Source organism: Rattus rattus, chromosome 3 (assembly GCF_011064425.1).
Source record: "Rattus rattus isolate New Zealand chromosome 3, Rrattus_CSIRO_v1, whole genome shotgun sequence".
Taxonomy (NCBI): Eukaryota; Metazoa; Chordata; class Mammalia; order Rodentia; family Muridae; genus Rattus; species Rattus rattus.
The window spans coordinates 174,951,623-174,979,122 of record NC_046156.1 but is presented as its reverse complement, the minus strand read 5'-3'; the positions used below and the strand labels follow the sequence as shown (position 1 = coordinate 174,979,122).

Genomic DNA, 27,500 nt, shown 5'->3' with positions numbered 1-27,500 from the left:
CTGTGACATGACAAATGAATGATTCTTCACCCAATCTATTAATTTTACAGGTTGTTATTGACGTTGGCTGTGAATCTCTGTGTTCGATTTATCGATTAAATTTTAGGCGTTTATGTATAAGAAAAAAAAAGCTGCTTGGCACTAAGTTGTGATTCATGGTTTCAGAAATCCTCAGGGAAATTTGAAATGCATTTTTCATGGATAATGGGAAATGCATCTTAGTATTGATATATGTGAGGAATTTATCTACTATAGATGAATCAAGATAGAAGACAGTCTTACTTGGATAAGGAAATATTGGAATAAAATGGATTTGGATTCTTTTTTTTGTTTTTTGTTTTCCCCTTTCAGCTATGCCTTCTATAGTGTTGTATGTTCTCTTCACTTCAATGTTATAATATCAGAACATAACTGGTGTCATTTATTGTTGAAAAGAACAGATTATGTGACACCCTGGTAGAGAGAAATTCAGCTTTTTTAGAATAACACCCACTAAGATGGAACACCCAAGTCTCTGACTCATGTTGAACGTTTACTGCTTCTCAAGGTAGCATTTCCAGCTATCACTGGGTATCAGAGTGACAGCATCCCACCCCAGAGACCAACTCCAGATCACCATTGAAGAAAGAAATGGCAGAGAAGTTGTATTGTTCTTTGTTTAGCTGACTTATCTGATCCATGCTTCCCCCTTGAACATAAATCCTTTTTAAAGGTAGGTCTGAGGAATTTAGCTGGGAGAGGGCTTCATTCATGGTTTGATTTCCAGGACTACAGAAAACAGGGTATGGTGGTCCAGGTCTGTAATCCTAGCACTTAGGAAGTGGAGGGAGGAAGATCAGAACAAGGTCGTTCCCCATTACAGAGAGAACTTGAGGCCAATTACAGATAAGTGAAACCTTGTCACAAAAATGAAAACAAACAAACAGACAAAAACCCTAAAAGGTTAAAAATATATGTTCTATTGAATTTGTTTCCATATAGAACTGAAGTATCAACAACACAAGCTAAAAATTTATATATTCTAGCTAGACTATTGTTTGTAAAAATTAGTTTTTAAATAATTTATTATTAAATTATCAGAGTATTAATTTCCATGTCTATTGCTCTTAAATTACACATACTTAGCATCTTCAAAAATCCTAAACATAAAATCTCACACTTTCCCTTCTCCATCACCATCTCTCACCATCCACCCACTCTTCCACTTACAGAAAGAAGCTAGGCAAAAGGATTTCCAAAAGGGCTCCTGTGGGCATCAGATGATGCAGGCTGAGAGACCACCTAAGAGATGAAGCCAATAGAACAAACACTATTACAGCCATAACAGTACACATAATGGAACTTCAGTTTCCTTTAAGCATTAGATGGTGAGTCAATCAGACAAACACTGTTTGTTCAAAGTCAAGGCTTGGGAGAACTGCATTTGTCGCCCTCAACTTGGAAGAATTGTTTTCAATGAACGATCAATGGGAGATTAAGACAGTTTTTAGGAGACTATTTTGATTCAGCTTCTCCCATCGTGTTTCCATAAGACAGATTAAGTGGAGCACAAAGGAATGGTTTTGATGGTATTATTCCTCAAGTTCAGGGGGTGACAGTGCCTGTGAAACATAATCTCACCCCAGCTTGATGGGATGTCTACTCTGTGAAGTTTCCTAAGAACACATCATACCCAAACAGGCACTCTCATCAAAGAATTAATGTATAGCAAAGGTAGATTCAGGAAGCTGTAAGTGGATGTGGCATGTGCTTCTAGGATTTGATACTTACGGAGGGGTTTGTTGAGCTGAACCCTTTAGAGAAAGGATTCTCGAGTGAATTGTCAGCAGATTTGGTACCCGAGAGGACACCTTGTCTGGGGGCTGGCTTTGGTGGTTCTGGAAGGCAAAGATCCCAAGTAGTTAGTAGACAAGCTTCGCTCACATGTAGCACATGTTCCCTGGCAGGCTTAGCTTTGAAACCTAGTTTTTTTTTTTTTACATCAGTGAGCTAGCACTCACCACATATACCCGGACTCTGTCTATTCATTACAGAACAGAAAGCTTTATCTGAAATGGAAGATGCTCACAAGTCTTTCCTTGTAGCCATGGTATATGGGTTAGATTATCATTCAACTTCCCAGAAGTCACAATGCATGCTTCTGTAGCTCTTGGAGGCCCTTTTGAGAATAGCCACTAGAGGGCAGTATTGGGCCAGTCCCTGGGATTGGCTAAGGGCTCTAAGGTGAATGGTTAAATTACCTCCCTGGTCCTGAATGCCAGAAGCAGCAGGAGATAAGACTATTGATAAACATAGAAGGTTCCTCAGCTCCCCAAGTGACTGTATTAAGGCTGAAATGTTAACTGGCAGGTAATTGAGCAAACTTACCATTAATCTTGTTCAACAGTTGATTGGCATCAAAATCATCATGGTCTACATGCTCCTGAGGAATGCCAACTTTATTGTTGAAGTAACTGGAGAAGGCGCTTGAGGTCCCAGAGGGAGGTGTCTCCCCCTTCCTCGAGGGTACAAGAGGTGGCTGCCGCAGCTGGAAGTCTTTAAACATTTCTTTCACTTCCTTGACCTCTTTATCCCCAAGTGGGTCTAAGCCAGTGAAGGCATCACTAAGAGTGTCCTTTAGTGGGCCATTTCGGGGAGGTGGTTGGGGAGGTGTGGCCAGAACAGAGGACATCATAGGCTGAGGAAAGGACTGAGTGGATATGGTGGAAGGTGGAAAGATATTACTACTCTGAAAAGGATTCCCCAGGGGGCTCGTGGATGACCAAGTGTTGGGTGCCACAGATGTGGTAGGACACCAAACTGCCGGGGGTGGAGGGGAAGCTGCAGTTGCAAATGATGAAGGCTGATTCCAAACTTGCACTGCTGGGGTTGTACCAAAGACGAGTGGCTGACCAAAACCGGAAGGCTGGCCACTTATTATAGCTCCTGGGACCACAGTTGTAGAAGGAGTGAAGACAACAGGTGTCCAAGGTCCTGCTTGGGGGGGTGTTACTGGGACAGTACCTGAAGGAAGGGGGAGAAAGAAGTTATCAGGAGACAAGTTGGAAGAGGATTCTTTTTTATTTTTATGACAACGAGCTCATTGTATAAAATAATGGGTTTGATTGTGGCATTTTCAAAGATCCGTATAACATACTTGGGCTGTATTCACCCCTTTGACAAGGATTCTTAAATTCTCAAAAAAGCATGATTTTCTAGGCATATTTGTAGAGCACTCCAAAGGCAAAATACTTTATGAAGGTCTAGAGCTGGCTAAGAAACATTAAATCCCTCAGAAGCTGAACTCCTCAGCAGTGTCTAGCTAGCTTTCAAATGCCTGGTGCATATTCTTTCTTCCAGTCCTTTTTACTTTCCTTCTTAAGAAGAGTAACACCCCCCATAAAGTCCCAATCATGAAAGACAAAAATATTTATCAAACATGTATTGATGTGCCCTGAATAGAATTTGCAAAGTGGACTAGGATCTGCCCAGAGCAAGAACTGATTTGTTAAGCGGACAGATTTAAATATGCAAGTAACAATGACTATTAAGTAGTCAATTAAGATAATCCCCTATGCCCAGTCTTTATTTTGTATTTACATTTAGCAGCTGGTTCCTGCTGAGGACTTATGGAAACCAGCTGTCATGGATGGACATGGGGGCCTCCAAAAAAGCATCTCTCCTGTTTCCAAAACTTCCCGCTTTTTAACACTACCAGAGCTGACACAGCTATATAAAGGAAAGATGAAATTTAGTTGAGGCTAGCGGTTTTAGCCTTTTACATATAAAAATGGAGGAAAGGCTATTATCCTGGGAGCACTGTTTCAAATAAAAGTGCTTCCTGCCGTGTGTCGCTCACTATGCTTTGCCAGAAATTAGGGAAGAGCAGTTATAAGAAATGTGGAGGAGAAAAGCAGCAGAAAGCAGAGCCCTTTCCTGGGGAATGGTGACCCAAGTCAGGGAACATTATCTCCAGGGCTTGCCTCCCTGTCATGATCTCCAGGACGTAGATACCTCGTGAGAACCAGGCCTCTCCCAGCTCTGGTCTTTAGACAAATTCACAGCGCGCATCTTGTTCTGCACAGGACATTCTCCCTGCTCTCTCTACCCAAGTGCATTAACCAATCAGTGAAACATCACCATGGAGCAAGACCAAAGCACAAAGCATCCCTCGAACCGAACCGCAGTCCAGCCCCGTCCTCAGTCATGGAGGCTGCTGTTGTGCTCTTGAAACCTCCTTGTTCCGAGGGTTAAAGCACTGCATTCATTCAACATCCATTTCAACTCCTTCAATGAGAAAAGGCTTCAAACTGGGGATAGGAGAGATTGGTTGCTGTGGGTTCACTTTTTATTTTCCAGAATGAGGAGAACTTTAAAGTGGGATTTAGGGGATCTCTCTCTCTCTCTCTCTCTCTCTCTCTCTCTCTCTCTCTCTCTCTCTCTCTCTGCAATTGATTCTTTTACTGTCATGAATTGCTGGCAACTAGCTAGAAACACATTTGCTCCATTCACACGGAAGGGCTGCCTCCCTTGCTCAACATGTCTGTTTCTCAGTGAGGGAACTGAATCAAGAACATAATCAAATCGGGAAGCCCCCAGTCCATGCCTAGAGGGGCAAACTCATGCACCTTGGCCCTGACTCTGGCACCTTATTCTCCCATTTTGACTTCTTCATAGCAAGGCTCAAGAAGCGCTCCTCTGTGAGGATAAGTTAATCCACATCCTAACTACACAGACACAGGAGCTAGGACTTGTTTGCAATACAGAGTACAGTCATAAAGACCAAGACATGGCTTCATTTTCTAAGAGAAGCCTTAAAAGTGGGTTTCATTTGTTTCAAAAATAAATTAATATTGTGACTGGAAGGAAGGGTCGTTCACGAATAATTTCAGCCATTTAGATGTAAATAAATACACAAGCTGGGCAGTAGTGGCTTACGCCTTTAGTCTCAGTGCTTATGAGGCAGAGGCAGGAAGTTCTCTGGGAGTTTGAGGCCAGCCTGGGCTACAGAGTGAGTTCCAGGACAGCCAGGACTACACACAGAAACCTTGTCTCAAAAATAATAAGATAAAATACTATAATAAATAAGAGGAAACACTCATTCATCATCCTTCACCCTGAACTGCTCGCCTTTTCTTGTGAAACCTTGCTTAAGTTTAGCCATAGATCATGTCAACGGGAGTGCCACTCTGACTAAAGAAAAATGTTACATTTGCCAGGAAGTAAGTGTTTGGCCAATCTGCATTTGTGCCAGCCTTCATTCCCATCTCCCAGACTCAACCCATTATGCTACTAAGACATTTATGGCCCAGCTAGAGAAAGTACGGGCAAAGACTGAGGGAAAGGGGAGTATGGGCATACAGCATTGATTTTACTACCTTCTGACGCTGGATCAAAACACAGGGTACAAGTCAAAGCCGAGGGCTCAGCTTCCTGTAAGCCTTTTACCCGCCCCCACGATCTCCAGAGGAGACAGTTCCCCAGCTGGGTCCAGCGGAAGCCAGACCTACAACCTTCCATGGTTTGGCTGAGGATCACTGCCAATGGACAGGGGCTACACTGTGGGGCTCAGTTTGAGTTCCATGTCCAAACTTGGAAGAATCATCAGTATTCTGCAGTTGTATACCCCAAGGCCTCAACAGGGGCACCTCGCCAAAAAGCTTCACTTCGTCTGAATAAATTAACAGTTATAAGGTCCAGCTGTATCTTCAGGCTGACTTGTTAAATATTGGCTGTAAGAATTTTTCAAGGCATTGCTGTTAGACTATAAAGCTCTGGGATGCGGTCTAGTCACAGGCCCTGCATGCAAGTCCTCTGCCTTTCTATGAAGGAAAGATACTAGCTGTTTCACTGTGGGTATGGGGAAAAGAACAATGACCAAAAAGAGACCTCCAAAAGGTTCAAAGCATTTAAAGAAGAGTCTCCTGGTGCTGTAGCATCCAGAAGAAGCCTGTAGTCTACTGGCTTCTCACCTGGATTTCAGTCACTCAGCAGTTGTAACATCTCCTTATCCCTACTCCTGACATGATTAGACAGACTTATTCTGGCAAATACAAACTGCCCTCCTTTGCGGAAAAATAGCAGAGGAGAGAACAGAAGAAATAAAGGCAGAAAAAAAGATCATGGCGACTGATTGTGTAGAGCCCATGGAAAGCTGCGATCTCCATTCCAATTTTACCAAAGAGCCAGAGAGTCCGTCTTAATCTATGGTCCCCCACCTCCCAAGTCGGATTCTGTTTGAGGTTGCACAGGTGCCAAGAAGCCAGCAAACAAAGGGAATCCCCAGCAGGATGGCAGAGACTGTTGTTAGGGTTTCTGAAAACTGAACTATGGGGCCTGAAAAGAGCCAGAGTCTGTGGAGAAAGAGTAACAGGACCAGCCTTCAATCAATGTTCCTCCCTCAGTATCCTGAGGCATAGGCTCAGTGGCTCTGGCAAGCCGGAAATACACGTCAAACCCAGCACATCCCATTGTCTAATAAAACTCTACCTAGGCTCCTTCTAGATTTAGTTTCTTTTTCTAGTATTTTACCTTCTATCTCTACGTAGATGCTCTTCTAGAAAAATTATTGGTTATTGCTAAGATACAAGTATTCAAAGCCAGATAGGCTTACTCAGACCTAGGCAGGGAGCAGAGCCCAGAAGTCAGATGGACTTTTTCCTTTATGACTTAGCCTTGCTTTAAGCTTAGCCGACACCCACTCTGGGGCTCATAAGAGGGTCTGAGAGGAGACAAACCTTTATCTATCGTGACAAATGGCATAGAAAGTATAGATATTCCTACGTTTGCTATTCAGACAGTCCCCAAGGCTCTCTCAGTTTATCTCCTTTTCACCACTGAAGCCAGACAAACTTCAGAATTCTTTACAAACTGTCCTCTGAAAGCCACTGCCAACTGTTCGGGGACACGCAATACTGAGAATGGACTTGTTGGCACATGGCAGCTCGGAGAGCTGGATTTCAGTTACAAGGCAGGAATGTCACAGGGCGTGTGGGCTGTGCAGGTATCAAAGTGAGGGGTATTGCTCGACCTCTCCCATGTTTGCCCACCAACATAGGAAGTGCCTTCCTCCCCTGCATCATCACTATGGGTGACGGTAGGAGCATCCCGTTTAATTCCAACCCTAGGAACATACCTAGACCTACAAGGGGCCCCGACCCCATTGGGGCAGGAGCGCTGGTTTTGAAGAGATCCATAAAGTTCGCCTGTGGGACTGCAGGTTGTCCTGTGGGGGACATCTGGCCTGGAGGTTCTGAGGCAAAGATGTCTGAAGCAAGCAGGTCGTTTGCTGAAGACTGACAAAACGAAGGAGGGAGAAGAGTTATTCAGCAAGAGGGAAAACACAGCTTCTGTCTCACTCCTACTAACAACCCAAAGCTAACAGCCATGGAAAGGAAAACCTTCTGCTCTCACTGGCAGGTGATTACTTCTATCAAAGTAAATAGCAGACCAAAGGTGAGGTGGGGGTTGGGGGTGAGAGGGATCAAGACACATGGCCGCAGTGGGTAGCCTAGTGGATACCACCTTGGACTTGCAGAATGAAATCTATTTTTCCCATTTTATCCTTTTGTGTCAGTCTGGTCTCCGTATGGGCTAAAACTTGAAGCTAGGAAAGAAAGGGCATCGTAAACTTCCTAAATAATTTCAATCGTTCCATTCGGTCAGTTTCAATAGAGAGGACACTCCCTTCATCATCAGGGAAATCTGCACATTCCTATGAGAGCTTTTAAAAACCTCCGACAGATGCTGCGCTTGGAGTCACTTTTTTGAATGAAGTTGGTAATAGTGGTCGTGTAAGTTTCTACGTCAATGGGTTGGTTATTCGGTCGACATTTACGTTTAAAAGAGGAGACAGACTGGAGAATTTTACACCACCACCATGGACCTCAGTGATGAGGGGTGTGTAGGACGTGTGTTAGTGTGGGGACAGGACTAAGGGAATCACGAGAACTCTTACCCTCCCATCCCGAGACGTGACAATTAAACTTACCAGAGGAACAGAAGCATAGCAGCATTAACAATGGAAAAAAAAAAACAAAACAACAACTTGTGTTTAGTTTAGTATTAAGTGACAAGACATGCAAACGGAAAGCAGGTGTGGCAAACGCTGCTGGGAAGCTTAGGAAGAATGTTGGCTAGAGGGGCATAGCTCTGAAGGATCGTTGTGCCTCATCCCACCTTCTACTTCACAGCCACACAGGAAACTAAAAAAGCAGCAAGGAAGAGCGCTCGCGTCACACCGCCCTTTGGTACCGAGCATGCACTCTGCTAGTGGATATGTGGAAAAGACACTTCACCTTAGCGGTCCTCCTGCCTCTTCCTGGTTTGGTACTTTGTGGAGGTGGGATAATGGCTATGGAGTCATGCGCTGAGGACTGGACAGAGCTTTCCAAGTCCTGCTTTACGCCATTCGGTACCGATAGTCCTTTGGGAGGGCTTCCCACAAAAGGGTTCGGGGAAGATTTGATATGGAAGCCGTTCTGTTCTTTTTCAGATACCCCATTTTGAGTTCTCACTGCTTGCTGGGTTTGCGAACTTGGATAGGGCCATGGGCCTCCCTGAGCTTCCTGTTTGCCAGTCCGGTTAGAGATCTGGTCAAATTGCTGACCAAAGTAATCAGTATCACCGTTCAAGGGCCCTTTACTCTGTGGAGTAGACAAGCTACCCATATTCGCTTTCTTCTGATCTGGAGATGTGAGAGAATCAAACGAAGAGGGTGCCGATTGGTCTGGCTGTGCAAAAGGATCATCACGGAAAGGATCAGGATTAGGGGTGGGAAAGAAGTTGAGATTGGCAGAAAAGGCACTTTCAGGCAAGAAGGATGCCTGAGGCTTTGGTCGAGGGAGAGAACAGGAGGTGACTCCATTTGTTAAGAATGGATTTTCTCTTAAAGAGTTCTGATTGGTGTCGATTTCAGAGTTTAGATCCACTAACAGGATATCTCTGCTTTCCTAGCACATTCGGGAGGAAAAAAAGAGAGAAAGAGAGAGAAAGCGTTAGTCCATGTTATAATTCAAATGAGAAAACTACATCAAAATGACAAGGATTACCGGGTTTCCTATTAGAATTTGGAACTATTACCATCTCCCATCAACTCCCTACGTATTTACTAGCTGAGTTAATGTCTCAGTCAGCTTGCGAGATGTAAGTTTCCATGGGCCTGCCCTTCCTTGATGAAATCGTGTTAAATTCATGTTCTTTTTAGTTCATACGTTCAAATGGGTTGGGCTCATTATCCACATTGGTCCACCTGATATCTTTGAATTAATTAAGATTTGCGCTAAATGGTATGAATACACTGTTTGGAGATATGAACTGACATCAGAATCCTAGTCCAGCTTCCTACCTGAGACACACAGTACACAGTTCTTTGGGTTGCACTTCCAGAAGTCTCTAACTGGTTAATACTCACATGTGCATCATGTTTGTATGTGTATGGTGCTGGGAATTGAACCCAGGGCTTTGAATATGCTAGGTAAGCATTCTACCACTGAATTATATTTCAGAGTTCTAGAGTTCAGAGTTATGGTTGGGATGAAATTTAAAGTCAGGGGTCTTTCCTTCCTCTGCGAGAAAACAAGATTCTCCATTTTTATCTTGGTCTGTAGGTCTGACTCTCTGAATAGACAAATACCTTACTAAAGGTACTAGCCAAGTTGGACCTCACATGTTTACTATCCTCATTTGGTCTTGGACATACCTGTTCGTCTGAACATGACAGTCAAAATAGGGATCACATCCAATCAATCACACACGAACCTCACACTGTTGTGCATATTTTTAATACATAGCTCCTGTCTCCTCAGTTGTGGCAATGGTCTCACCTGGTTAGCATTAAAGCCAGCTAATAACTAAGAAAAAATAATGGGGTTAGGGTGGAATCTTCAAAGCATGCAAAATGCATAACTGGACTAATTCCATTTCTTCTCTATTACACGAGAAGAATATCGATGTTAATTATTTGGTTTCTCCATTTGTCCTATGAAAATTGTTAGCATCAAAGCTACCAATTTAATCAATTTGACATGTTTTTATTCCAATTCATAACTAATTACCACTTAGCCTGGGAAAGACCTTTTCGACTGACTTTGATCCATTAAATACTTAACCATGTCAGCCATAGATTATAAACAATAAACCATGTCCAGCTGGAAAGGAAGCTCAAGGAAGACATCTAGCATTAACCTGGGTGGAGCACTATTTTGATCACTGGGACAAGAACAACTTAAAAGAAATCAGAACCTTTTAAACTAATAAGGACAAAAAAGGGTTCAAAAGTCTCTGTCTTTTAAACAAAGAAAATGTTCCATTTCTTTTTTGTGACCATAGAAGAGGCAACAAAATCAGTCCCAAATCATTGTCTCTCCTTTTAATCAATTTGACTTTCTTTACTGGAAAATATAAAATCAGTTTTTCTTTCCTTTTTTTTTTTAAAAGCTGGTTTCCGTTTTACAACTAACTAGAAGAATTCATCAGAAGAAAGAGCTTAAATTTAAAAGCTTTTAATCAAACGAATGGGAGACTTCTTAATGAGGGGATTTTTAAGCAATCAAAAGGTGGGAGAAGATGCATTCGGGAAGCTTGATTTCAGTATTTATTTGTTTTGAGCCACCTCTCAGTTAGCACAGTTGGGTGTTCACAGCTGGCAGAGTTCTCCTTTCCAGATACTTCAGAAGAAGTTCTTAGAACACCAAACAGGAGCCACAATGTTAGACTTCTGAATAGTCACCCTACAAGCAAAATGTATAAGGCTCTCCTCAGGTTAGGGCTGTTGTCAATCCAAGTTTAAGAGTCTAATTAAAAGACTAGAGTGGATGGACAGAAGACTTTGTCTATTCCTGAGGTCAGAGCTTCATCAGGGTTTCCTTGGACTGTCTGGACCTTTGGCACGCTTGGCTACCATGGAGTACCTTCGGACAGCTGTGAAAGTGAATCAAGTCACCTCTGCAAGGGGGTCTGAAGGGGCTAGCTAGCTTCCCAGAAATGGTTATTAACCCAGGCCTCAACCCCACTGTTGGCTTTCTGTAGTCCTTATGCAAATTTAAACCAGCCTCTCAAGATGGTTTTTTCAGACTGCTACATGGTAGGACCCCACTTGCTTTTACCCTAGATACTACACCGTGTCCTGTATACTTAAATCACCCAGCTCAAATTCACATTTTTCTTTATGCTTTTCTTATTGATACTTCTATTCCTGGTATAGCTGTGTCTACCTCCATGCCATGTTATGGGGGTATACAACATGTATTTCGATATCCTATTTACAGTTTTACCCTAATCGAATCCCTCATGTCACGTTTAATCTCTGTGATGATGGGTTATTTCTTGCAGTCTTTGAAGTGGTCAGGTTTTTAAAGTTCAAGATCAAGCACCTTCTACCTTTCTGCTCGCCCTCCTTACTCTTTGCCTGTCTTTGTGTCTCTGTGCCGTCTTCTCTGTCTCTTAAACAGCATGAAACATAATGCTCCCCTCACTTTACAAAAAGTTATGTTCTAAGGGATGCCCAACACATCATTAATTTGGGAGGAACTGCAGCCTCTTTGGATAACTAATGGAGTCTAAGTAATTTAGTTTTTTTTTCTTACACTTGACATTTTTCAGAGCAGTTGTAAGAATTGAAAAAATCTGGAGCATGCTAGTTTTACTAGAGGAACATCTATTTTGTGACCTCTACGTATGGAGTCAATGTGAAAGAACACATTGCCATAATCTAACCAGCACATAATTAGCCCTGTTAGCTTAAAACAACAATGACAACAACAGCAACAGCAGCAACAACAACAACGACAAAACTTATCAGATATTACGTACTCTGATTAAATTTATTATTTTAACTTATTTTTAAACTAAAACTTGAATTTCTACAAATCAAAAACATTTTTAGTTTGAAATGAATAGAATATGAAAATATGGTTTCTCCAAGCTATTTTTCACTGGTGGAATGCTTCAGAAGTGCACAAAAGCCAATTAAGCGGTTAGCGCCTCCTTGCTTCTTCCTCTGAAATTCCACTCATGTCTTGAGAACCTTCCTCTCTCTTGGAGTGCCTGTTTCAGAGTGACATTTGGGAAGTAGACTCCCACAGATATCGATTTTCTTCAAGGAGCTAATAAAGAATTGCCAAGACTGTTTATGAAATCTAAAATAGCCCAGAGCTAGGATGGTCCTTCCAGTATCAGCTAACCCAACATGCCAAAAATCTTACCCTGAAAACAGTTAAGAAGCATTATAAAAAAATGAAAGGACAAGTAAGGAAGGACTCACTATTTGAAAGACTATCCAGTAGTTCTAACTCCTCTATTGTAGGCTCTGGAAGGACTTTGAGATGCCACCACACAGTGCAATTCCCACACCGGTATACAGAGAAAAATGAATAGTCCACACTTCAGTTGACTTGTGGGTTTATGCAGTTAGGTTCTGCCTGCCATACTACTCTGCAGCACTGTGGGAGGGGAGAATCTTTCCCAGTCTCTCTCTGACTTACTGCAGTTCCTGAGATCATTTTCACATCATGGAGACCTACTTGATGATCTTTTGATGTGGAAGTCTTAGCCAGCCATGTCCCCCATCATTGTATGTGTACTAATCCTCTCCCCCATTGTTGTATATGTACTAATCATCTCACCCATTGTTGTATATGTACTAACTCTCTACTCATCCAGTTATTGCCTTGTCATCCTTGAGGAGCTCCCTTCCTCAGAAGCAGCATCTGAATCTGCACCCTAGGTGAACATACTGAAATTAGCATCATTCAGGTGGCTCTGTCACTAGTCTTAGCATGCTCCTTGCTAGCCAGAATGGTTGATGATAACACCAGTGTATGTCTTGATTGCTGCTATGTCTTGCCAATAGCAGGTGCTCAGGAAACTAGGAAATAAATAGTAGAAGTTGATGGAAGTCATTCAAAATGACATGAATAATTCTGTCTGAGGTCTGTCTCATAGAAGATCTGAAGAATAAGTCAAGGATTCATCAATCCTTGCTATATCATAATGCTCTACAATGATGTTCACTTTTCTAAAACAAAGACTTTTGTTAACCATCAAATGACTCAGTTAACTATTAATATCAAACTCATGCTGCTAAATTGGAAAAAAAGAAAGGCAGAAAAAATGAAGAAGCTAAGACAATTTAGGATTTATCATTTAACAAACATACTTCCTACAAATTGACTTATGTCAAGAATTAGAATTCAGCATCTCCTTTCTGATCCCAAGATATTACCAAGAAGGATTACACTGACGGTATAGTAGCACGGATTTAACCTCTATGCTATACTAATGTATCTGAATTAGTAATAGTAGGTTCTACGGTCACTTAAGATCCAAATTATTTTTCTAGTAATCACTTTCATTTCATGAGCAAAAATCAAGACATTCAAAGTTTTCATGAAATGCTCAAGCTCTCTGGTTAATTATAAATTTGGATTATAGATGTTATTTCACTTATATTGCAAATTTAAAAATGAAACACTTACTGTTGGATTATTTAGGTCAGGAGGTGTAGACATGTCCCCAAACAAATCCATCTGGTCAACACCCTTAAAAAAGTATTTGGATTAGATTCAGATGTGTCTACTAAAAAACAATTACTTTGTCTATCACTGTAATTGTTTGTGTCCTAAAATATAGACAATAGTTGTCACGATCGGATTGTAGTTGATTTCATACAGATTTGATACTAAGCTACTTATGTCAAGAAGTGTAGGCTTGTTCCCAAGCATATTGCTCTGCTCGACACCTTAAAGTACTGTATTAGATTCTGGTGACCTACTGAGAATACTATGTTGTAGATTAATATAGATATTACATAAAAACAGTATCCCAATTGAATTTTCCTATGGATTCAATATAGGTCCAGTATTAGCCACATCTACAGGAGGTAGAAACTCATGTTCAAATGAGTAAGAATCACAAAACATCACAAACATACCAGCTTCAGTTTGTTAGCTTGGTCATCAAGGGTCATTAGGGCCTCACTCCCATTCTGAAAATAAAGGCAAATATTAAAGGATTTAGTTAATGACGAAGCCCCATAGAATTTAATTCCTTGCCTGATTACCCCCCCATTAAGCTGTTACAACGTGGTCCCAAAAAATGTAACTATTTATCTTCTGTGAAAAGACTGGCCCCTAGCCCAGAGGATCAAGTCAGGAAGGGAATGTGCGCTTGTAGATAGCAACATGGCTTCTACACGTCACACTCGTCACAAGAAGTAAGAGGCAGCTTTACCTCTTCCGCTTTGTTGGCTTCTTCAACCTAAAAGGAAAGATGCAGATTCAGTGAGCTTGGGAAGAGAGTTGACAAAGAAACAACACGTCCTGATTCATAGGTAAAAGGAAAAAACTCTTGTCTATTTTACTCTGTGTTTCCCCTCCCCCTTTGACATAGATAGTGGACTTGAACTCTTTCTAGAATTAAGCTAGGTTTCTATGGTGGTTTGACCAGGAATGGCCCCCAAAGACTCATGTGTATGAATGCTTGGCCCATAGAGAGTAGCACTATTAGGAGATGTGACTTTTGGAGTAGGTGTGGCCTTCTTAGAGAAAGTACGTCACTGGAGGTGGGTTCTGAGGTCTCATACATTCAAGTCTGGCCAGTGTGACAGTCCCCTTCTGCTGCCTGCCAACCAAGAGGGCTCCTTCAGCACCGTGTCTGCCTGTAGAGCACTACGTTTCCTGTCACGATGATAATGGACTAAACCTCTGAAACTGTGAGCCAGCCCCCAATTAACTTTTTTGTAGGAGTTGCAGTGCTCATGACGTCACTTCACAGCAATAGAAACCCTAACTAAGACACTTGCTTTGTGAAGTCCTGAAACTACTCTGAATATTGTAAGGAGCCAGAGACAGCAAATCCGATATTCCTAATACAATCACCATTGTCCTACTAAGAACAACAGACAATGCTAGACTTGAAGGAGAGAAACCGAACTCTTCAGACATGGCACACAACATTAAATGTGGCCCTGAGTTAGTTTTCCATCCAGTAGAACGCCTATCAAAACAGTACTTGCCTTTTTCTTTTCTTCTTCCTTTTTCTTTACATTATAGATAACTTGAAAAAGGTCTTTAAGATCGACGACTAATGGTTCAGCCTAAGACAATAGAAAGCATTAATAACATTTTGTTCTTATCTTCTTTCCTTGCCCATATTCAGTTGCCATTAATATTTTTTTATTTCCACTTGAGATTGCTTACAGTCCTCCCCTGATCCACAGAGAATTGCTACCCTCAGATAACTAAAAAACACAGGGTTAATAAATGTTTCATTAATGTTAAGAACATAGTTACCACAATAGAATATTTCAAGTACTCAGACAAAACAAGAGGTACCATGCATTTTTTGGAGTTCCTTCAAGGTTCCTGGGAACTCATTACTGTTCTAAATTCATTAGGAGCATTAATAGAAAGTCATTCTCATGATTCTTTTGCCACACATGCATATCAGTAACATTTTAAATAGATTCTTAGGCAAAAGTCATTTTCTGAATGATGACTAAAGGGCAAGTGTTGGCCTAAGGAATTGTTTCCAGCAAATACTGTTGAAATAATAAACACCTCTATTCCCAACAGAGGACCAGTCCTCAAGGGTATAGAGCTTACCTGTTGCCCTGTTTTTATAGCAAAAAATTGATGCTGGCCTTCTCCTCCACACACATAACCAAATGCTCTATTGTCTGTCACATCACGAGCAATGAAGGAAATCTTATTTACTGGATGTTCATGCTCTATTACCTTAAAAGGGAACATAGAAGAACAACACTGAGTAATAAAGAAGGGACTTGTTGGCCATCAGAAACAATTGTAAAGGGATAGACAAAGAGTTTAATGCTTTGGAAGATTTTTTTTTAAGTCTTTGGTTCAAGGCTGGATCTAGATTTATTTTTGATAGAAAAGGCTCCGTGGGCTGGAGAGATGGCTCAGTGGTTAAGAGCACTGGCTGCTCTTCTAAATGTCATGAGTTCAATTCCCAGCAACCACATGGTGGCGCAAAACCAGCTGTAATTGGATCTGGTGCCCTCTTCTGGTGTGTCAAGGACAGTGTAGCCATATACATAAAATAATTAAACCTTAAAAAGAAAAAAAAAAAGGGCTCCAAAAGGAAGGATAAATAGAAAACAAAAGTAGAAAAACATCCAAACATCCTTTTTAACAATATAAGTACTTGACACATTCTCTCTCTCTCTCTCTCTCTCTCTCTCTCTCTCTCTCTCTCTCTCTCTCTCTCTCTCTCTCTCTCTCTCTCTCTCTCCTGCAAGGAAGGATGGAGGGGAGGTTCAAACGTTTATGAAGTTAAGGAGGAGAGGGCAACCCTTGAACCAGAGTTGAGCTGGGTGTGATGTGGACTTTATAGTCCCTGGGAATTTGAGGCAGGCCATTAGTCTACCTTATGACTCCAAGACCAAATCAGGCAATACAACAAGATAGTATCTCAAACCAGCTGACCAGCCGAACAACCACCTGAGCAAATGCCCAAATGAGAGCCGCTCCCCGCAATAAAAGACTGACAAGAAAATCCAAAATAAGACAAAACCTAAATAGGCCTATCTTCCTAAGTAAATGACAAACTTAAATGAACAGTCTAAGCTGGTCGATAGTCCATAGGACTCTTAGACAACAACCAAAGACCCATCGTGTATTTTCATTGAAACGACAAAACCCAGTAAATTCTAGAGGTATGAAACACTGACATAAGCATATTTAACCTGTCCTAGAAGGACCATGTTCTTAGAAGTCAAATAGACAAGAGACTCTATTGGTTTATTTCCTCTCTCCCCCAACCACCCTCTCTCTCTTGATTCTTTCCAACACACATCAGGGTTTAACTCTTCAAAGATATCTGTAGGTAGCAAAAGGTGTCTTGAATTTTATTTCCTGTGATCACTGAAAAGGTAAGTCACATGATACTTCTGAAGTGTTGAGTTCCAGTTAATAACCACCCTTTAGTCTACAAGACATTTGGAGCTATCAAGTGAAGATTTTTGCAAAGCAAAATTATAATGTTATATGGTTTCCTATAGATGTTATGAATCCATATTTATCATCTTCTGTGTATACTAGAACTAACTTATTATAAAGGGGTTATATTTGGAGAATAAAGGAATAGTGCTCATTATGAGAGAAACTTGTCACCATTCTCTGGAAGACTTGAGGTAAAAAGTTATCAAGGGCTGAAAGATAATGATAAAGACCAGCAAGCTGAATTGGCAGTTGCCATGGTGCCCTGGCCCTAAGTCTTGCAGACATTTTGCATTCTAGATAATGGGTTAGAAAGGCATCTTGTCATAGTGTCTTGCTATGAATATAGCAGAGTTACTAATGACACTTTAAGTGAATGATTCCTACCATGTTCTATAGAATAAAGGAAAAGTGCCACAGAAGATTTGGAATACTATAGCTGTCATATGCTGATCAGAGTAGACAAACAATACAGAAGCAACACTGATTCTGTAATAGAACAATCCCTACCACAAGTAGAAAAGAGAAAAAAAAAACCCACCTAAAACAACAGTCAAGAAAGAAAGCTACACCTGCAGGTTGGGAAGGATGGGGATAAAAATTATTCTAAAGGTTTTGAACCAGCTGCCAAATTCACATATGATTAATACATTAAAATAAGCTAGATATTAAGATTAACCTAGCGTAGTCTCAAGGTCAAAGTAAATACCATGCAACAGTGGTAGCACCCTTGTGTTTAGGGTCTCATCTGTGTCTCTCATAGGAAATGAAGTTCCAAATGGGATACCTTGCCTTCTGTTTTTATTGTCTATTTCGAAGAGTAGTGCACGGTATTTTTCTTTTCCCTACTTTGAGGAAGAAAAGGAAGTTTCCCACTGGAAATCAACTATGATCAGACTCAGACGGTCACCCATTGCCAGCAAGCACACATTCTTACCCCGGTTTTCTCATCAATAATTTTTATGCCAGACAGGGAAATGTTGACCCAGATCCTTTGCTTGTGCTGTCCCTGAGAGCGACCAGCTGCTGCCATTCCCTGGTGAGATTAGGAAAATAAAAGAAATGTATTTAAAGTATTCTATAATACTTCTGATGACAAAACTTAGACAAACTGCTTTGTTTTAGCTTATATGGCATCTGTGGAGGGATTAAGCACCTTTCCTCAACGGTGATTGGATGGTGTAGAAGAGATACGTATTTCTTCTAGGGATAGGAATGGAGCTCAGTGACAGTGTGCTTGCCCAATATGTACAAAAGCATGAATTTAATATCTCTAACACACACTCACATTGAAGCTGACTCAACTAAATCTTGTATTGTTTTATTGGGTAACATATGTTTTATGGTAACATAGTATAGAAATTTAAATCCTGAAGCACTGGGCCTGGAGAGATAGCTAAGTTGGTAAAGTATTTGTCATACAAGCAAGAACATTCATGTTTGATTCTCCAAGAACCCACATAAAAAGTACACACACTGTGGGGTACACCAGGAATCTCAGTGCTGGGAAGGCAGAGACTGTAGTATCCCTTGACCTTGCTGGGCAACCACTTTAATCAAATGGTAAGCTCCAGGTTCCATGAGATACTGCCTCGAATAGTAAGGTGAAGGATAATTAGGGCAGGCATTCATTGTCAACCTCTGTCCACACTCATGTGCACATATACACACAAACAAATCCACAAGTAGAGTCCTGTATTTTACCTACATACTTTCTCAGTCAATAGTCATATGACACATAGGTCATATGTGTGTATGCATGTGACTTCTTTTAAAATTTTTATTTAGTTTTTATTACTTTGGAATATGTATAGGTGTACAGTATACACGTGTGTGGAGGCCAGGGGATGATGATGAACATCTTTCTTGATTGCTCTCTGCTTTCTATACTGAGGCACGGTCTCTTACTTGAGCACAGAGCTCATTGATTTCTCTGGTCTAATCCAGCTTGTCATTGAGGATAGTGTCTCTGCCTCTAGAATGCGTCCTAGTCCCTATTCTGTGTCTTCCTTGCAGAAGATCAGGATAGAAAATTTAGGGATGGATATTTGCTCATCCGAGTACTGAGTCTACCCACATGAAAAGGTTCCCAGAATCTTGCTATCCTTGATGAAAGAGGGATTCTAGAACAGGACTCAAAAGATGCAGATTAACCCTAGCTTCTCTGACAAGAAAACACTGGAGGATCGATATGTGGATAGAATCAATGTAAATAGAAAATCTTTTCCAGTCACATAGATGTGAGTTGGTGAGAACTCATAGATCCCCTCTTTCCAACCCTTGGTTGAGGCAGACAATGATTTCTTCCCTTTACCTTGAGTTTCATCATAGAATCCTGACTCATTTTGTCTCCCCTCGCATCAGGCACATCATCAATACCGATTAGCTTGGCCTTGTATTTTACACCATCACCTTTGAACCTGGCCAACAGATACTCATCTGTCTTTTCAGAACCTAAGAAGTAAAAGGAAGTACATGATACAGCTTATATTTGAATGTCACCCTTAGGTATGATCATAGGTGTTCCCCTCCAAACGGAATACTGTAAATCTTGATTATACCACAGTTGATCATACAAGGGATTTCCACTGCCTTATTCTTCTGAACAAAATCATGTTTCATAATGTCAACTGTAGAATTAAGATTAAAAGGAGGAAAAAATAAAAGCAAACACAAAACACTTTCTCAAGACACAAAAGTCATGAGAAATTTATGACAATGCAGGAATTGAGAGTTGAGAAACAATTCCCGATTCTTCACTGAAACATTGTTTTGAAGGAAGTTTAGAAAAACGTTATATTCTGTTTAGTGAAAGAAAAAAAAATTAAGCCACCAAACCATTTTATGATACTTTGAACCACCAAATAAAACCAAAGGAACTGGCAATAAATTGCCAAGGCTACAACTGGAAATTATCCTTCCTTTGTGTTTACTTTTCTCCTCTTGAATGTTCTGTGCAGTCTCATTCCTAGAGCTGAAGGACCAGCCAAAGCTAAGAGAAAGGTCATGGCGTCTTCTCCAGCTCTGGCAGGCTAAGACTTGAATGCTATCTATCAGTACTTAAGGCCAAAACTACCTAATAAAGTCCAAAATTTGATTTTTCAAAACCAGTGATGTTTGTAAAACAAAGTTGCAAATGAATTACTGAAAGATAGTTATACAATAGTTGTGATTGTACGATTAATCATATATCTAAACAAAATCACTATTAAAAAGACATTTGATTAAACAAAATGCTATGGAAATTTCCTACTTGGACCTACGTTGGTACAACCAGAGATGGCGAAACAAGTCCACATGAGGCAAACCAATCACTTGTGTCAAAAGGAAAGAACTTGAGACTAAACTCCTGTGGTAGCCAGACAACAGACAAGAGCCGTTTGCCCATACCTTTCTTCTTCTCCTTCTTTGATGGCGCTTTCGGTGCAGCCTGTTGGTCAGGCTGACCATTGGTTGTGCTTGTCTCTACTTCGTTAGACATGACAGGAATGCAAGCAGAAATCCCAGCAGCAGACACTCACAGATATCAGGCAATCCCCGATGGGCAGGTCTCAAATGAACATAACCCACGATGCACACCTGAGGGCAAAGGAAAGGGATGGTGATGTAAAAATAGAACAAACTTAAACCCCAACCCCCCATGTCCATGGGGGCTAGTCTGTTGTCAGTGTACGCTTCTTAACTGCACACGTTTGCCAATCCTTCTCTATTAGATGGGGACTCGGAAAGGACTTCCCTTTGAAGCTCCCAAAATGGGAAAAGATTGTTTGGTAAATTTTTCTTCAAGCACTTGATTTCTGGTAGCATTTAATGATTACCTAGTTCAACAACTTGCATTAGAGCTTTGGCATAAGAATCTATAATCAAAGATAGGGATCACAAACTGGTTAGGTTTCATAGCAAAATAGAAACATACCTCCTGGGCTCGATAAGATGGTAACTGATGTTACTGATTGAAATGGATGTTAGGAGTTTCCCTATCTACAAAATTGCTCAGATAGCCACTTGTGCTCTAGGGGTATAGAGGACTCACCGCCTGGCTTGCATCTCCAGTATTCCTCGAAGTAGAAAAGAGCAGAGTTATTACTTGACTGATAGATTGAAGAATCTGTTATTAGGATTCTACACATGACCTCCAGCACTGTATAAGCACTGTGATTTAAATACCTCCATGGCTGTCTGCGTGGAGGGGGACAGTAGTGCTGGGAATCAACTTGTTAAGCAACGTAAGTCCGATTCAGAAAGGTAATCATTGATGTTCTCTCTCATAGGTGGGTAGGACATATTAGCAGAATGGAACTTCTTTGGGGAAGGAAGAGAGGGGGAAACAACAGAAGGACATGTGAGGGGAGAAAGAGAAAATATCAAATATTTCTTTCTTATGTGGAGTCTAGCTTTAAATATATATATATATATATATATATATATATTTGTGTGTGTCATATATGTGTATGCATGTGTGTTATACATGTATATATGTATATATGATGTAGACTATGCATATGTAGCATGAATGCATAAAGAGGAAGAGGAAGGGGAGTAGCTTATAGGAGGAATTTGGGAAGGAGAAGGTAGTGAGAGTAACTGTGAGCAAAATGCAATGATCTATACCTGTAAAACTGCCTCAGTGAAACATTAGTTCAGATGCTATTTGAAAAATTGGTAACATAAATGACTTCCATTTCTTTCCATCAATATTGTTCATCTGAGAATTTATGGGTATTTCTTATACAATTCATTGACTACATTAATAAATGCCTTTATGCTATTAGTCAGCACCAGCAACTTCCAAACAGTTGCTTCACAGGCTCTTTAGAAGGCCTCCCCCATCTATTACAGTAGAGAAAAACAGCCATTGCCAAGCACACAGGGGTAAACTAATGTTTCAAAGGTTCTTTTACCACATGGTATTCTGTTTCTTCACAATCTAGAGGACCTTGAAAGGGTGAGCATTCTAAAACTATAGGTCAGTGGTAGAGAAGAGACTCTATTTGGTTTAGAAACTTACTGTAAAACTGTCTTTGGTCTGGGACACTCCCTTACTACAGAAGCCTTCTTCATTCTGCACTATGTGGGACAACACCATTGACCAAACCTACGACATGGGAATACCTGCTGTTGTTTTGCAGTCATGGAAAATTAAAAAAAAAAAAAAAGGCTTGAATTTTTCTTCTTTAACTCTTAAAAATTCTCAACATCCCTGCATTATAGGATTAATTCATCTTCCCAAGACACAGAGGTTCCACTACCTGCCAAGTAGCAGAACCAGTTTCTATCCTACACAGTAGGGCTCAGAGTTGGAATCCCTTGACATACCATCGATGGATCTTATCTTAGAAATCACATTCTTGTTACAAAAGGCGTTTTATTGTATACACGTGGTGGCCCATAAATGTAGTTCCCTGAGTCTTAGATTGTCCTGGATTTGGGAAGGGATCTAAATCCAATGATTCACACCCTTCTTGCTAAAAGGGAGAGAAAGGTTGGAGGGAGAGACTCACAAAGCAGGTGGGAGCATGAATCCGAAAGAGGGGCTTGATTTGAAGTGTCTGCCAACCAAGGAAAGCCAAGTGACAGCTAATGCTCACCTCAAGCTGGAAGCACATCAACTCAGAATGGGTTCTACCTCAAAGCTTCCATAAACAGCCAAGTATGTCATGTCCTGAATTGGGACTTCTTGCCTTCAGAAGGACTGTGGCAATCACTCTTTCTCTTGCATTAAGCCACTCACCCATTTTTAATAATTTGATGAAGCAGCCACGGGCGATGCCTATGACACCTGTATTATTTTGTGCTTTCATTGGTCTCTGTTTTTCTTGGTGACACGATAAATGATTCTCTTAGTTATATCTATGCTGTTCAAATCCCGAAGCTCTTTTCTTCATCTCAGAGGATTTACTACAAACTAAGCAGGGGTGGAACTAAGTTCCTCCCTAAGGAAACACACCGATGCTCATTCTCCCACATGGTCCCCTTTTCTCCAGGGGGTCCCCAACCCTGCTCAGACACCAGGTTATAAATAAAGAAAATACTTTAGTACAACCTAGTCATCATGATTATTTTCTTGTGATGAAAAGATTGCTACTTTGTGTCTTTTCCCCATTTTCCACCACCCTCAAAGAACTGTTTGTCTCAACTCTCCTTTCGAAGTCACTTTGTTGCCGGTTTCCTGACACACCCATTACTTTGCTTTCCAACCATTTGAGTAGTCCTACTGTACGCATCACATGTCTATGCCTTTCTTGAACCTTTGCATTCTAGCTTGTGTTTACTGGATTTGATTGCCACTGGATTGTTTTTAAATGATAGATTTTCACTACATTAAAAAAAAGTGGGAAAACTTCCTGTGGGAGTGCCCCTTTGAATTTACGCAAAGATTTGCTATTTTTGCTTCCTATGTAATGCTCTTAAATATTTCACTCCTGATCATCTTCATCCCCTACTCTTTCACATCTGGATGCAAGCTCCAAGCTCACTGTTTCTTTGCAAATGGCTTTTGGTTTAGGTCCTTACATTTCCCCATTTACTGAGGTGCCTCTGGCTCTATATCCTTGGGTACCTATTTGTCCTTTCTAAAGCTCTCCCCACTCCCTTCTAAATACTCATGGTGGTCACACAGTCTCAAACAGTTCAACTTTATGCTTGTCTATCAAATCCTTAGGACCAGAATCTCCTTGAATGAGAAGATCCATCTGGCATGTGGGAACCATTCATGTGGATGGCAACCTGGGTTGTTGGAGTAGTGTAACTTGTCCTCCTTGCTCATGTGTGTGAATTTGTGTGTATTACCAACCTCTAAGTTCTCACAACTCTCTATGGTCACTGCAGTAAACCTGGGTTTGGTGTCAGAAATGTAATGAGAAATTTGATCTGTAGGGTGATGTGACTAAATTCCAGAGGGGAGTTAACATAGCTCAAAGATACAAACTGTCTTTCAGGAATAGATTTGATGTCCATTGGGACTTCGTAACTTTCCCTTGTGCAGTGAGGTGAGAACCTCTTCCTTTGTGTGAAGAGATTTCATCTCGTAAGATGGAAACGCCTGCTGTATTGCAGGGAGCAGTTACAACATGTAGAAGCATCCGTGCAGATGGTGACTGGGCAAAGGGGTAGCCTCTACCAGTCATTAAGGTGTTGCAGCTTCAAAACCTCCCTCTTTCATCGGACTTCACAGTGTGTGGCTCACCCGGTGGCACATGACCTCAGCATGCTAGAGGGAGGTTGTCAAGCTGAAAGTGAGGACCAAATCTAGCTTTCTGACCTTCTTGGACTTGCATATCTAGCTTCATCATGCTCCTCTTGGTTGTGCCAGCCTCAGCCTTCTCTACTCTCTTTAGCTTCATGGTCTGAGGTACTCAGAGCACATTACTTCAACACTAGCCAAGGATCCTCTCTTCTCAGAGGTCTGAGAGTTCCAGAACACATAAGTGCATGTTTGTTTAATCAGCTAGGGTCCTGTCTGTTTTCTGCAATTTGCTTTCTGAATGAGATTTGGTGTGTCCTACCTTTATCATCTCATTTATCCAGAAAATAACTTTATACCTGGCTTATACCTTAACATTAAATCCTTTTAACATGGCAGATGTGGGCTGGACTCCAACTTTTTCTCGATTTCTATGGCTGTAAAACTATGATTTGAGGAGATCTCAAAAGTGACAGAGTTTAGCTTTAGTACCCATAGGTATACACTTTAAAAAATGGTATTGCTTGGGGTTTGTGGGCTATATCTGTATTTTATTATGGATGTCTGTATTTAATATACTTTTAATTTCCTAGGCCAAGAATATGAGCCCTAGGAATGTTCTCCAAAATAGAATGCACGTTTGTCTGTTTGTGGGAGGCACCTGGAGCACCTGTGGGCTTTCCCAATCTGCCTTCCTCAGGCCCGTGTGATACAGACTTAACAGTGCTCATGTGGACAGCAGAAGTAAGAGATCCAAACTAGGCAGAGTCAAAGGCTGAAAAACTACCACAGGTATCAGAGTTCATTGTCACATCTTCCCACAGGATATTGTTTCTGACAAGGAAAGACTTATTTAACCTAACATTATTTTTACAAGACTTAGCTTATTCAATTTAGCAATTTTGACTCTAATGTTTTACTATTTTAAAGAAAACTGAGAAGTAACACAAAGCTCTCTGATACATCTAAGAAGGAGGGGATGGTGGCTTGGCATGTGGGTTTAGTCATAACATACAAGACATACCAGGATATAACACAGGGCCAGTGACCCTATCAAGGGTTGGCTTCCTGGGTCAAATTAGAAAGGGCAGAAGCTGAGCAGAATTACATGTCATGTATTTTTATAAACAATGCCTTTGCTTCAGACACCTAAGACAACTATTTGTGTGGAGGAAACACCAAAGATTACCCTGCATACACCAGGAAAGTCCTCTGCTGGTACTTGGTCCTTGCTTTCTTGTTCTTCTGACTGTAGTATTTTGGGCCCAAGTCTCACTAAGTCAACCAGGCTGGCTTCAAACACACTGTGGGCTTTGAAACTGTCACATCCGGCTTCAGCTTTCCAAGTGTTGAGTGGTTTGTGCCACCACGCTTAGATAAGGCACAACTTTGATGGCATTGTTACTGTTCGAAAAGTACTTGGCTTCCTTTGATTATATACCCTTTACTGTTTAGGGCTGAATAGTTACAGTAACAAAGAGAAAAATAGGAATGAAAAACTCTGTTATGAACTTCTGAAAGAAAATGGATTTATATGTTGAATTATAGATAGTCTTTCATTTACTGCATGATTCCATGGTTCTTATGTTTAAGGAGGGAAGAAATTATCTAGGAATTACACACAATAGCAAAAGAAAAGGATTAGATATGAATTCTCCAAGATACATACAAGGCTTCTCTCTAAGCAGAGGTGTTTTTTTCCCTAGTTTTCTAGAGCAGGAGGTTTCCCTCATTAGAAGATTGAAAAGAGAAGTAAGATCACATATCTGTAGGAATAAAAATTGAAGAATAGAAAGTTAACTTATATCCTGGTCTCCTTAAGGCATCATGTAAAACAGAAAACAGTAAGAATGAAACTTTGAGAGTCAGTAAGATTAGCTTCCACTCGAGTGTAGACATCTAAGTTTCTGGACTCGAGACAAATCTCCCTGTAACATGAAAATGGCCTCCTTGCATGACACTGGAGTCAGATGATTTTGGAGCTTGCAACATTTTTCTTGGTTTCTGAGAAGCTCAACGAGATGTACAACGGAAGGATGCATGAGTCATCTTTGAATGACTATGTCGTTTGCACTAATAAAAGTCAGCTATAGTTTGTTTTGTCCTTAAGTTGACTCATAGTATTTTGCAACCTGGAAAAGCCAACACAGCGGACAATAGTTAGTCTAGGCTTTATAACGAGGAAAAAAAAAAAACCCTGACACCTTAAAATCGTTTGCTTTTCCTTCCCATCAGGAGAACTGGAACTGGTGTCTCAGGGGTACTTCTCAATATCTGGGAGGTTCTGAAGTGACATTATGACACAATTTGGTAGGTCCTCCGACCTGAACCTCTAACCTACCTCTTACTCCAATCATACAGAACAGGGAGGAATTTGGTCAGTCTCAAGATGCTTGAGTAACTTTGGGCTAGAATAACAAGGTAAGGACTTGACAGTAGCCCCTTTCCACACATAGTAGATGATCTTATTTCAAAGTTTAGGGTAATATGGTATAAACACCTAATCCAGTCAGCATCCCCTATTCAAATGTTCTACATCTTTGAGTTCAAAAACATGGCTGATCAAAAATAGGCCGAAGAAAATCAGCCGTACTGAATATGTACAGATATTTTAAAAAATTACTTTTCCCTAATATAACTTTTCCCTAATAGTATAAAACTATTTGCCTAGCATTTACATTACATGAGCTATCTTATTAATTCTCTAAAGATCATTTGAAATACACTAAAGAAACATAGCAGATGGTTTGAAGTGAACCATGCTCGTAGCGTTTTTGAACATCAAAGAATGTTTAGAATTGTGGGGGAGAGGAAGGATACTTGTATCAACCCATTGTGGATATAGGGGAATTTTCATACACCAAGATCCTAAAACCTTTATCCTGAAAACCATACAAAAAGTGCTTTTATTTTAGGAATAATAAATGCACCGAACCACACGAAACATAACTATGGTAAGGTGTTCAGGTCGAAACTGAATTTGTTTTCCTCCTTCGAATGTGTTTTTCTTTTGTCATTTGCTCACCCAAATCTCACCAACCTTTAACCTATATTTTCAAAAGTTCACAAGCCCAAGGACAGTTTAACATACCAGTTACAGTTCTCAGAGAGAACTCCACGGAATAGACATGCTGGAGCGAATTAAGGCGACTTAAGAAAGAAAGCGCTACAAGCATCTTTGCTCTGAGTGCCCAGCACTTTGTCCTGGACAGGGAACATGCTTCCCCGTCTGCCATCACGCTCTGCCTGCTCCATCTCCAGTACAGAACAGGTCATGTGAAATATTAACCCATAAGCCAGACCTCAGGACAGGTGGCAACAAATACCTGTCCCACTGTCTACGAAGTAACCTCTGAGGAAACGCATTGAGATGAGGCTCT

The 27,500-nt window shown here is 40.8% G+C and overlaps 1 protein-coding gene across 1 annotated transcript in view; it reads right to left on the bottom strand.

The window, feature by feature from the left end:
* The window catches only part of Dab2 (DAB adaptor protein 2), a 52,947-nt gene that overhangs the window by 2,449 nt on the left and 22,998 nt on the right, over positions 1 to 27,500 (bottom strand). Inside the window, exons 2-14 of the mRNA XM_032898817.1 lie at positions 20,328 to 20,516; positions 19,252 to 19,391; positions 17,875 to 17,973; positions 15,582 to 15,713; positions 14,993 to 15,073; positions 14,209 to 14,235; positions 13,910 to 13,963; positions 13,455 to 13,517; positions 8,277 to 8,930; positions 7,115 to 7,274; positions 2,368 to 3,003; positions 1,771 to 1,877; positions 1,210 to 1,281 (exon numbers count right to left, since the gene is read on the bottom strand). Of these exons, the coding sequence (XP_032754708.1) occupies positions 1,219 to 1,281; positions 1,771 to 1,877; positions 2,368 to 3,003; positions 7,115 to 7,274; positions 8,277 to 8,930; positions 13,455 to 13,517; positions 13,910 to 13,963; positions 14,209 to 14,235; positions 14,993 to 15,073; positions 15,582 to 15,713; positions 17,875 to 17,973; positions 19,252 to 19,391; positions 20,328 to 20,418 (2,307 nt within the window). The 5' untranslated portion in view covers positions 20,419 to 20,516 and the 3' untranslated portion in view covers positions 1,210 to 1,218. The remainder of the gene's footprint in view (positions 1 to 1,209; positions 1,282 to 1,770; positions 1,878 to 2,367; positions 3,004 to 7,114; positions 7,275 to 8,276; positions 8,931 to 13,454; positions 13,518 to 13,909; positions 13,964 to 14,208; positions 14,236 to 14,992; positions 15,074 to 15,581; positions 15,714 to 17,874; positions 17,974 to 19,251; positions 19,392 to 20,327; positions 20,517 to 27,500) is intronic.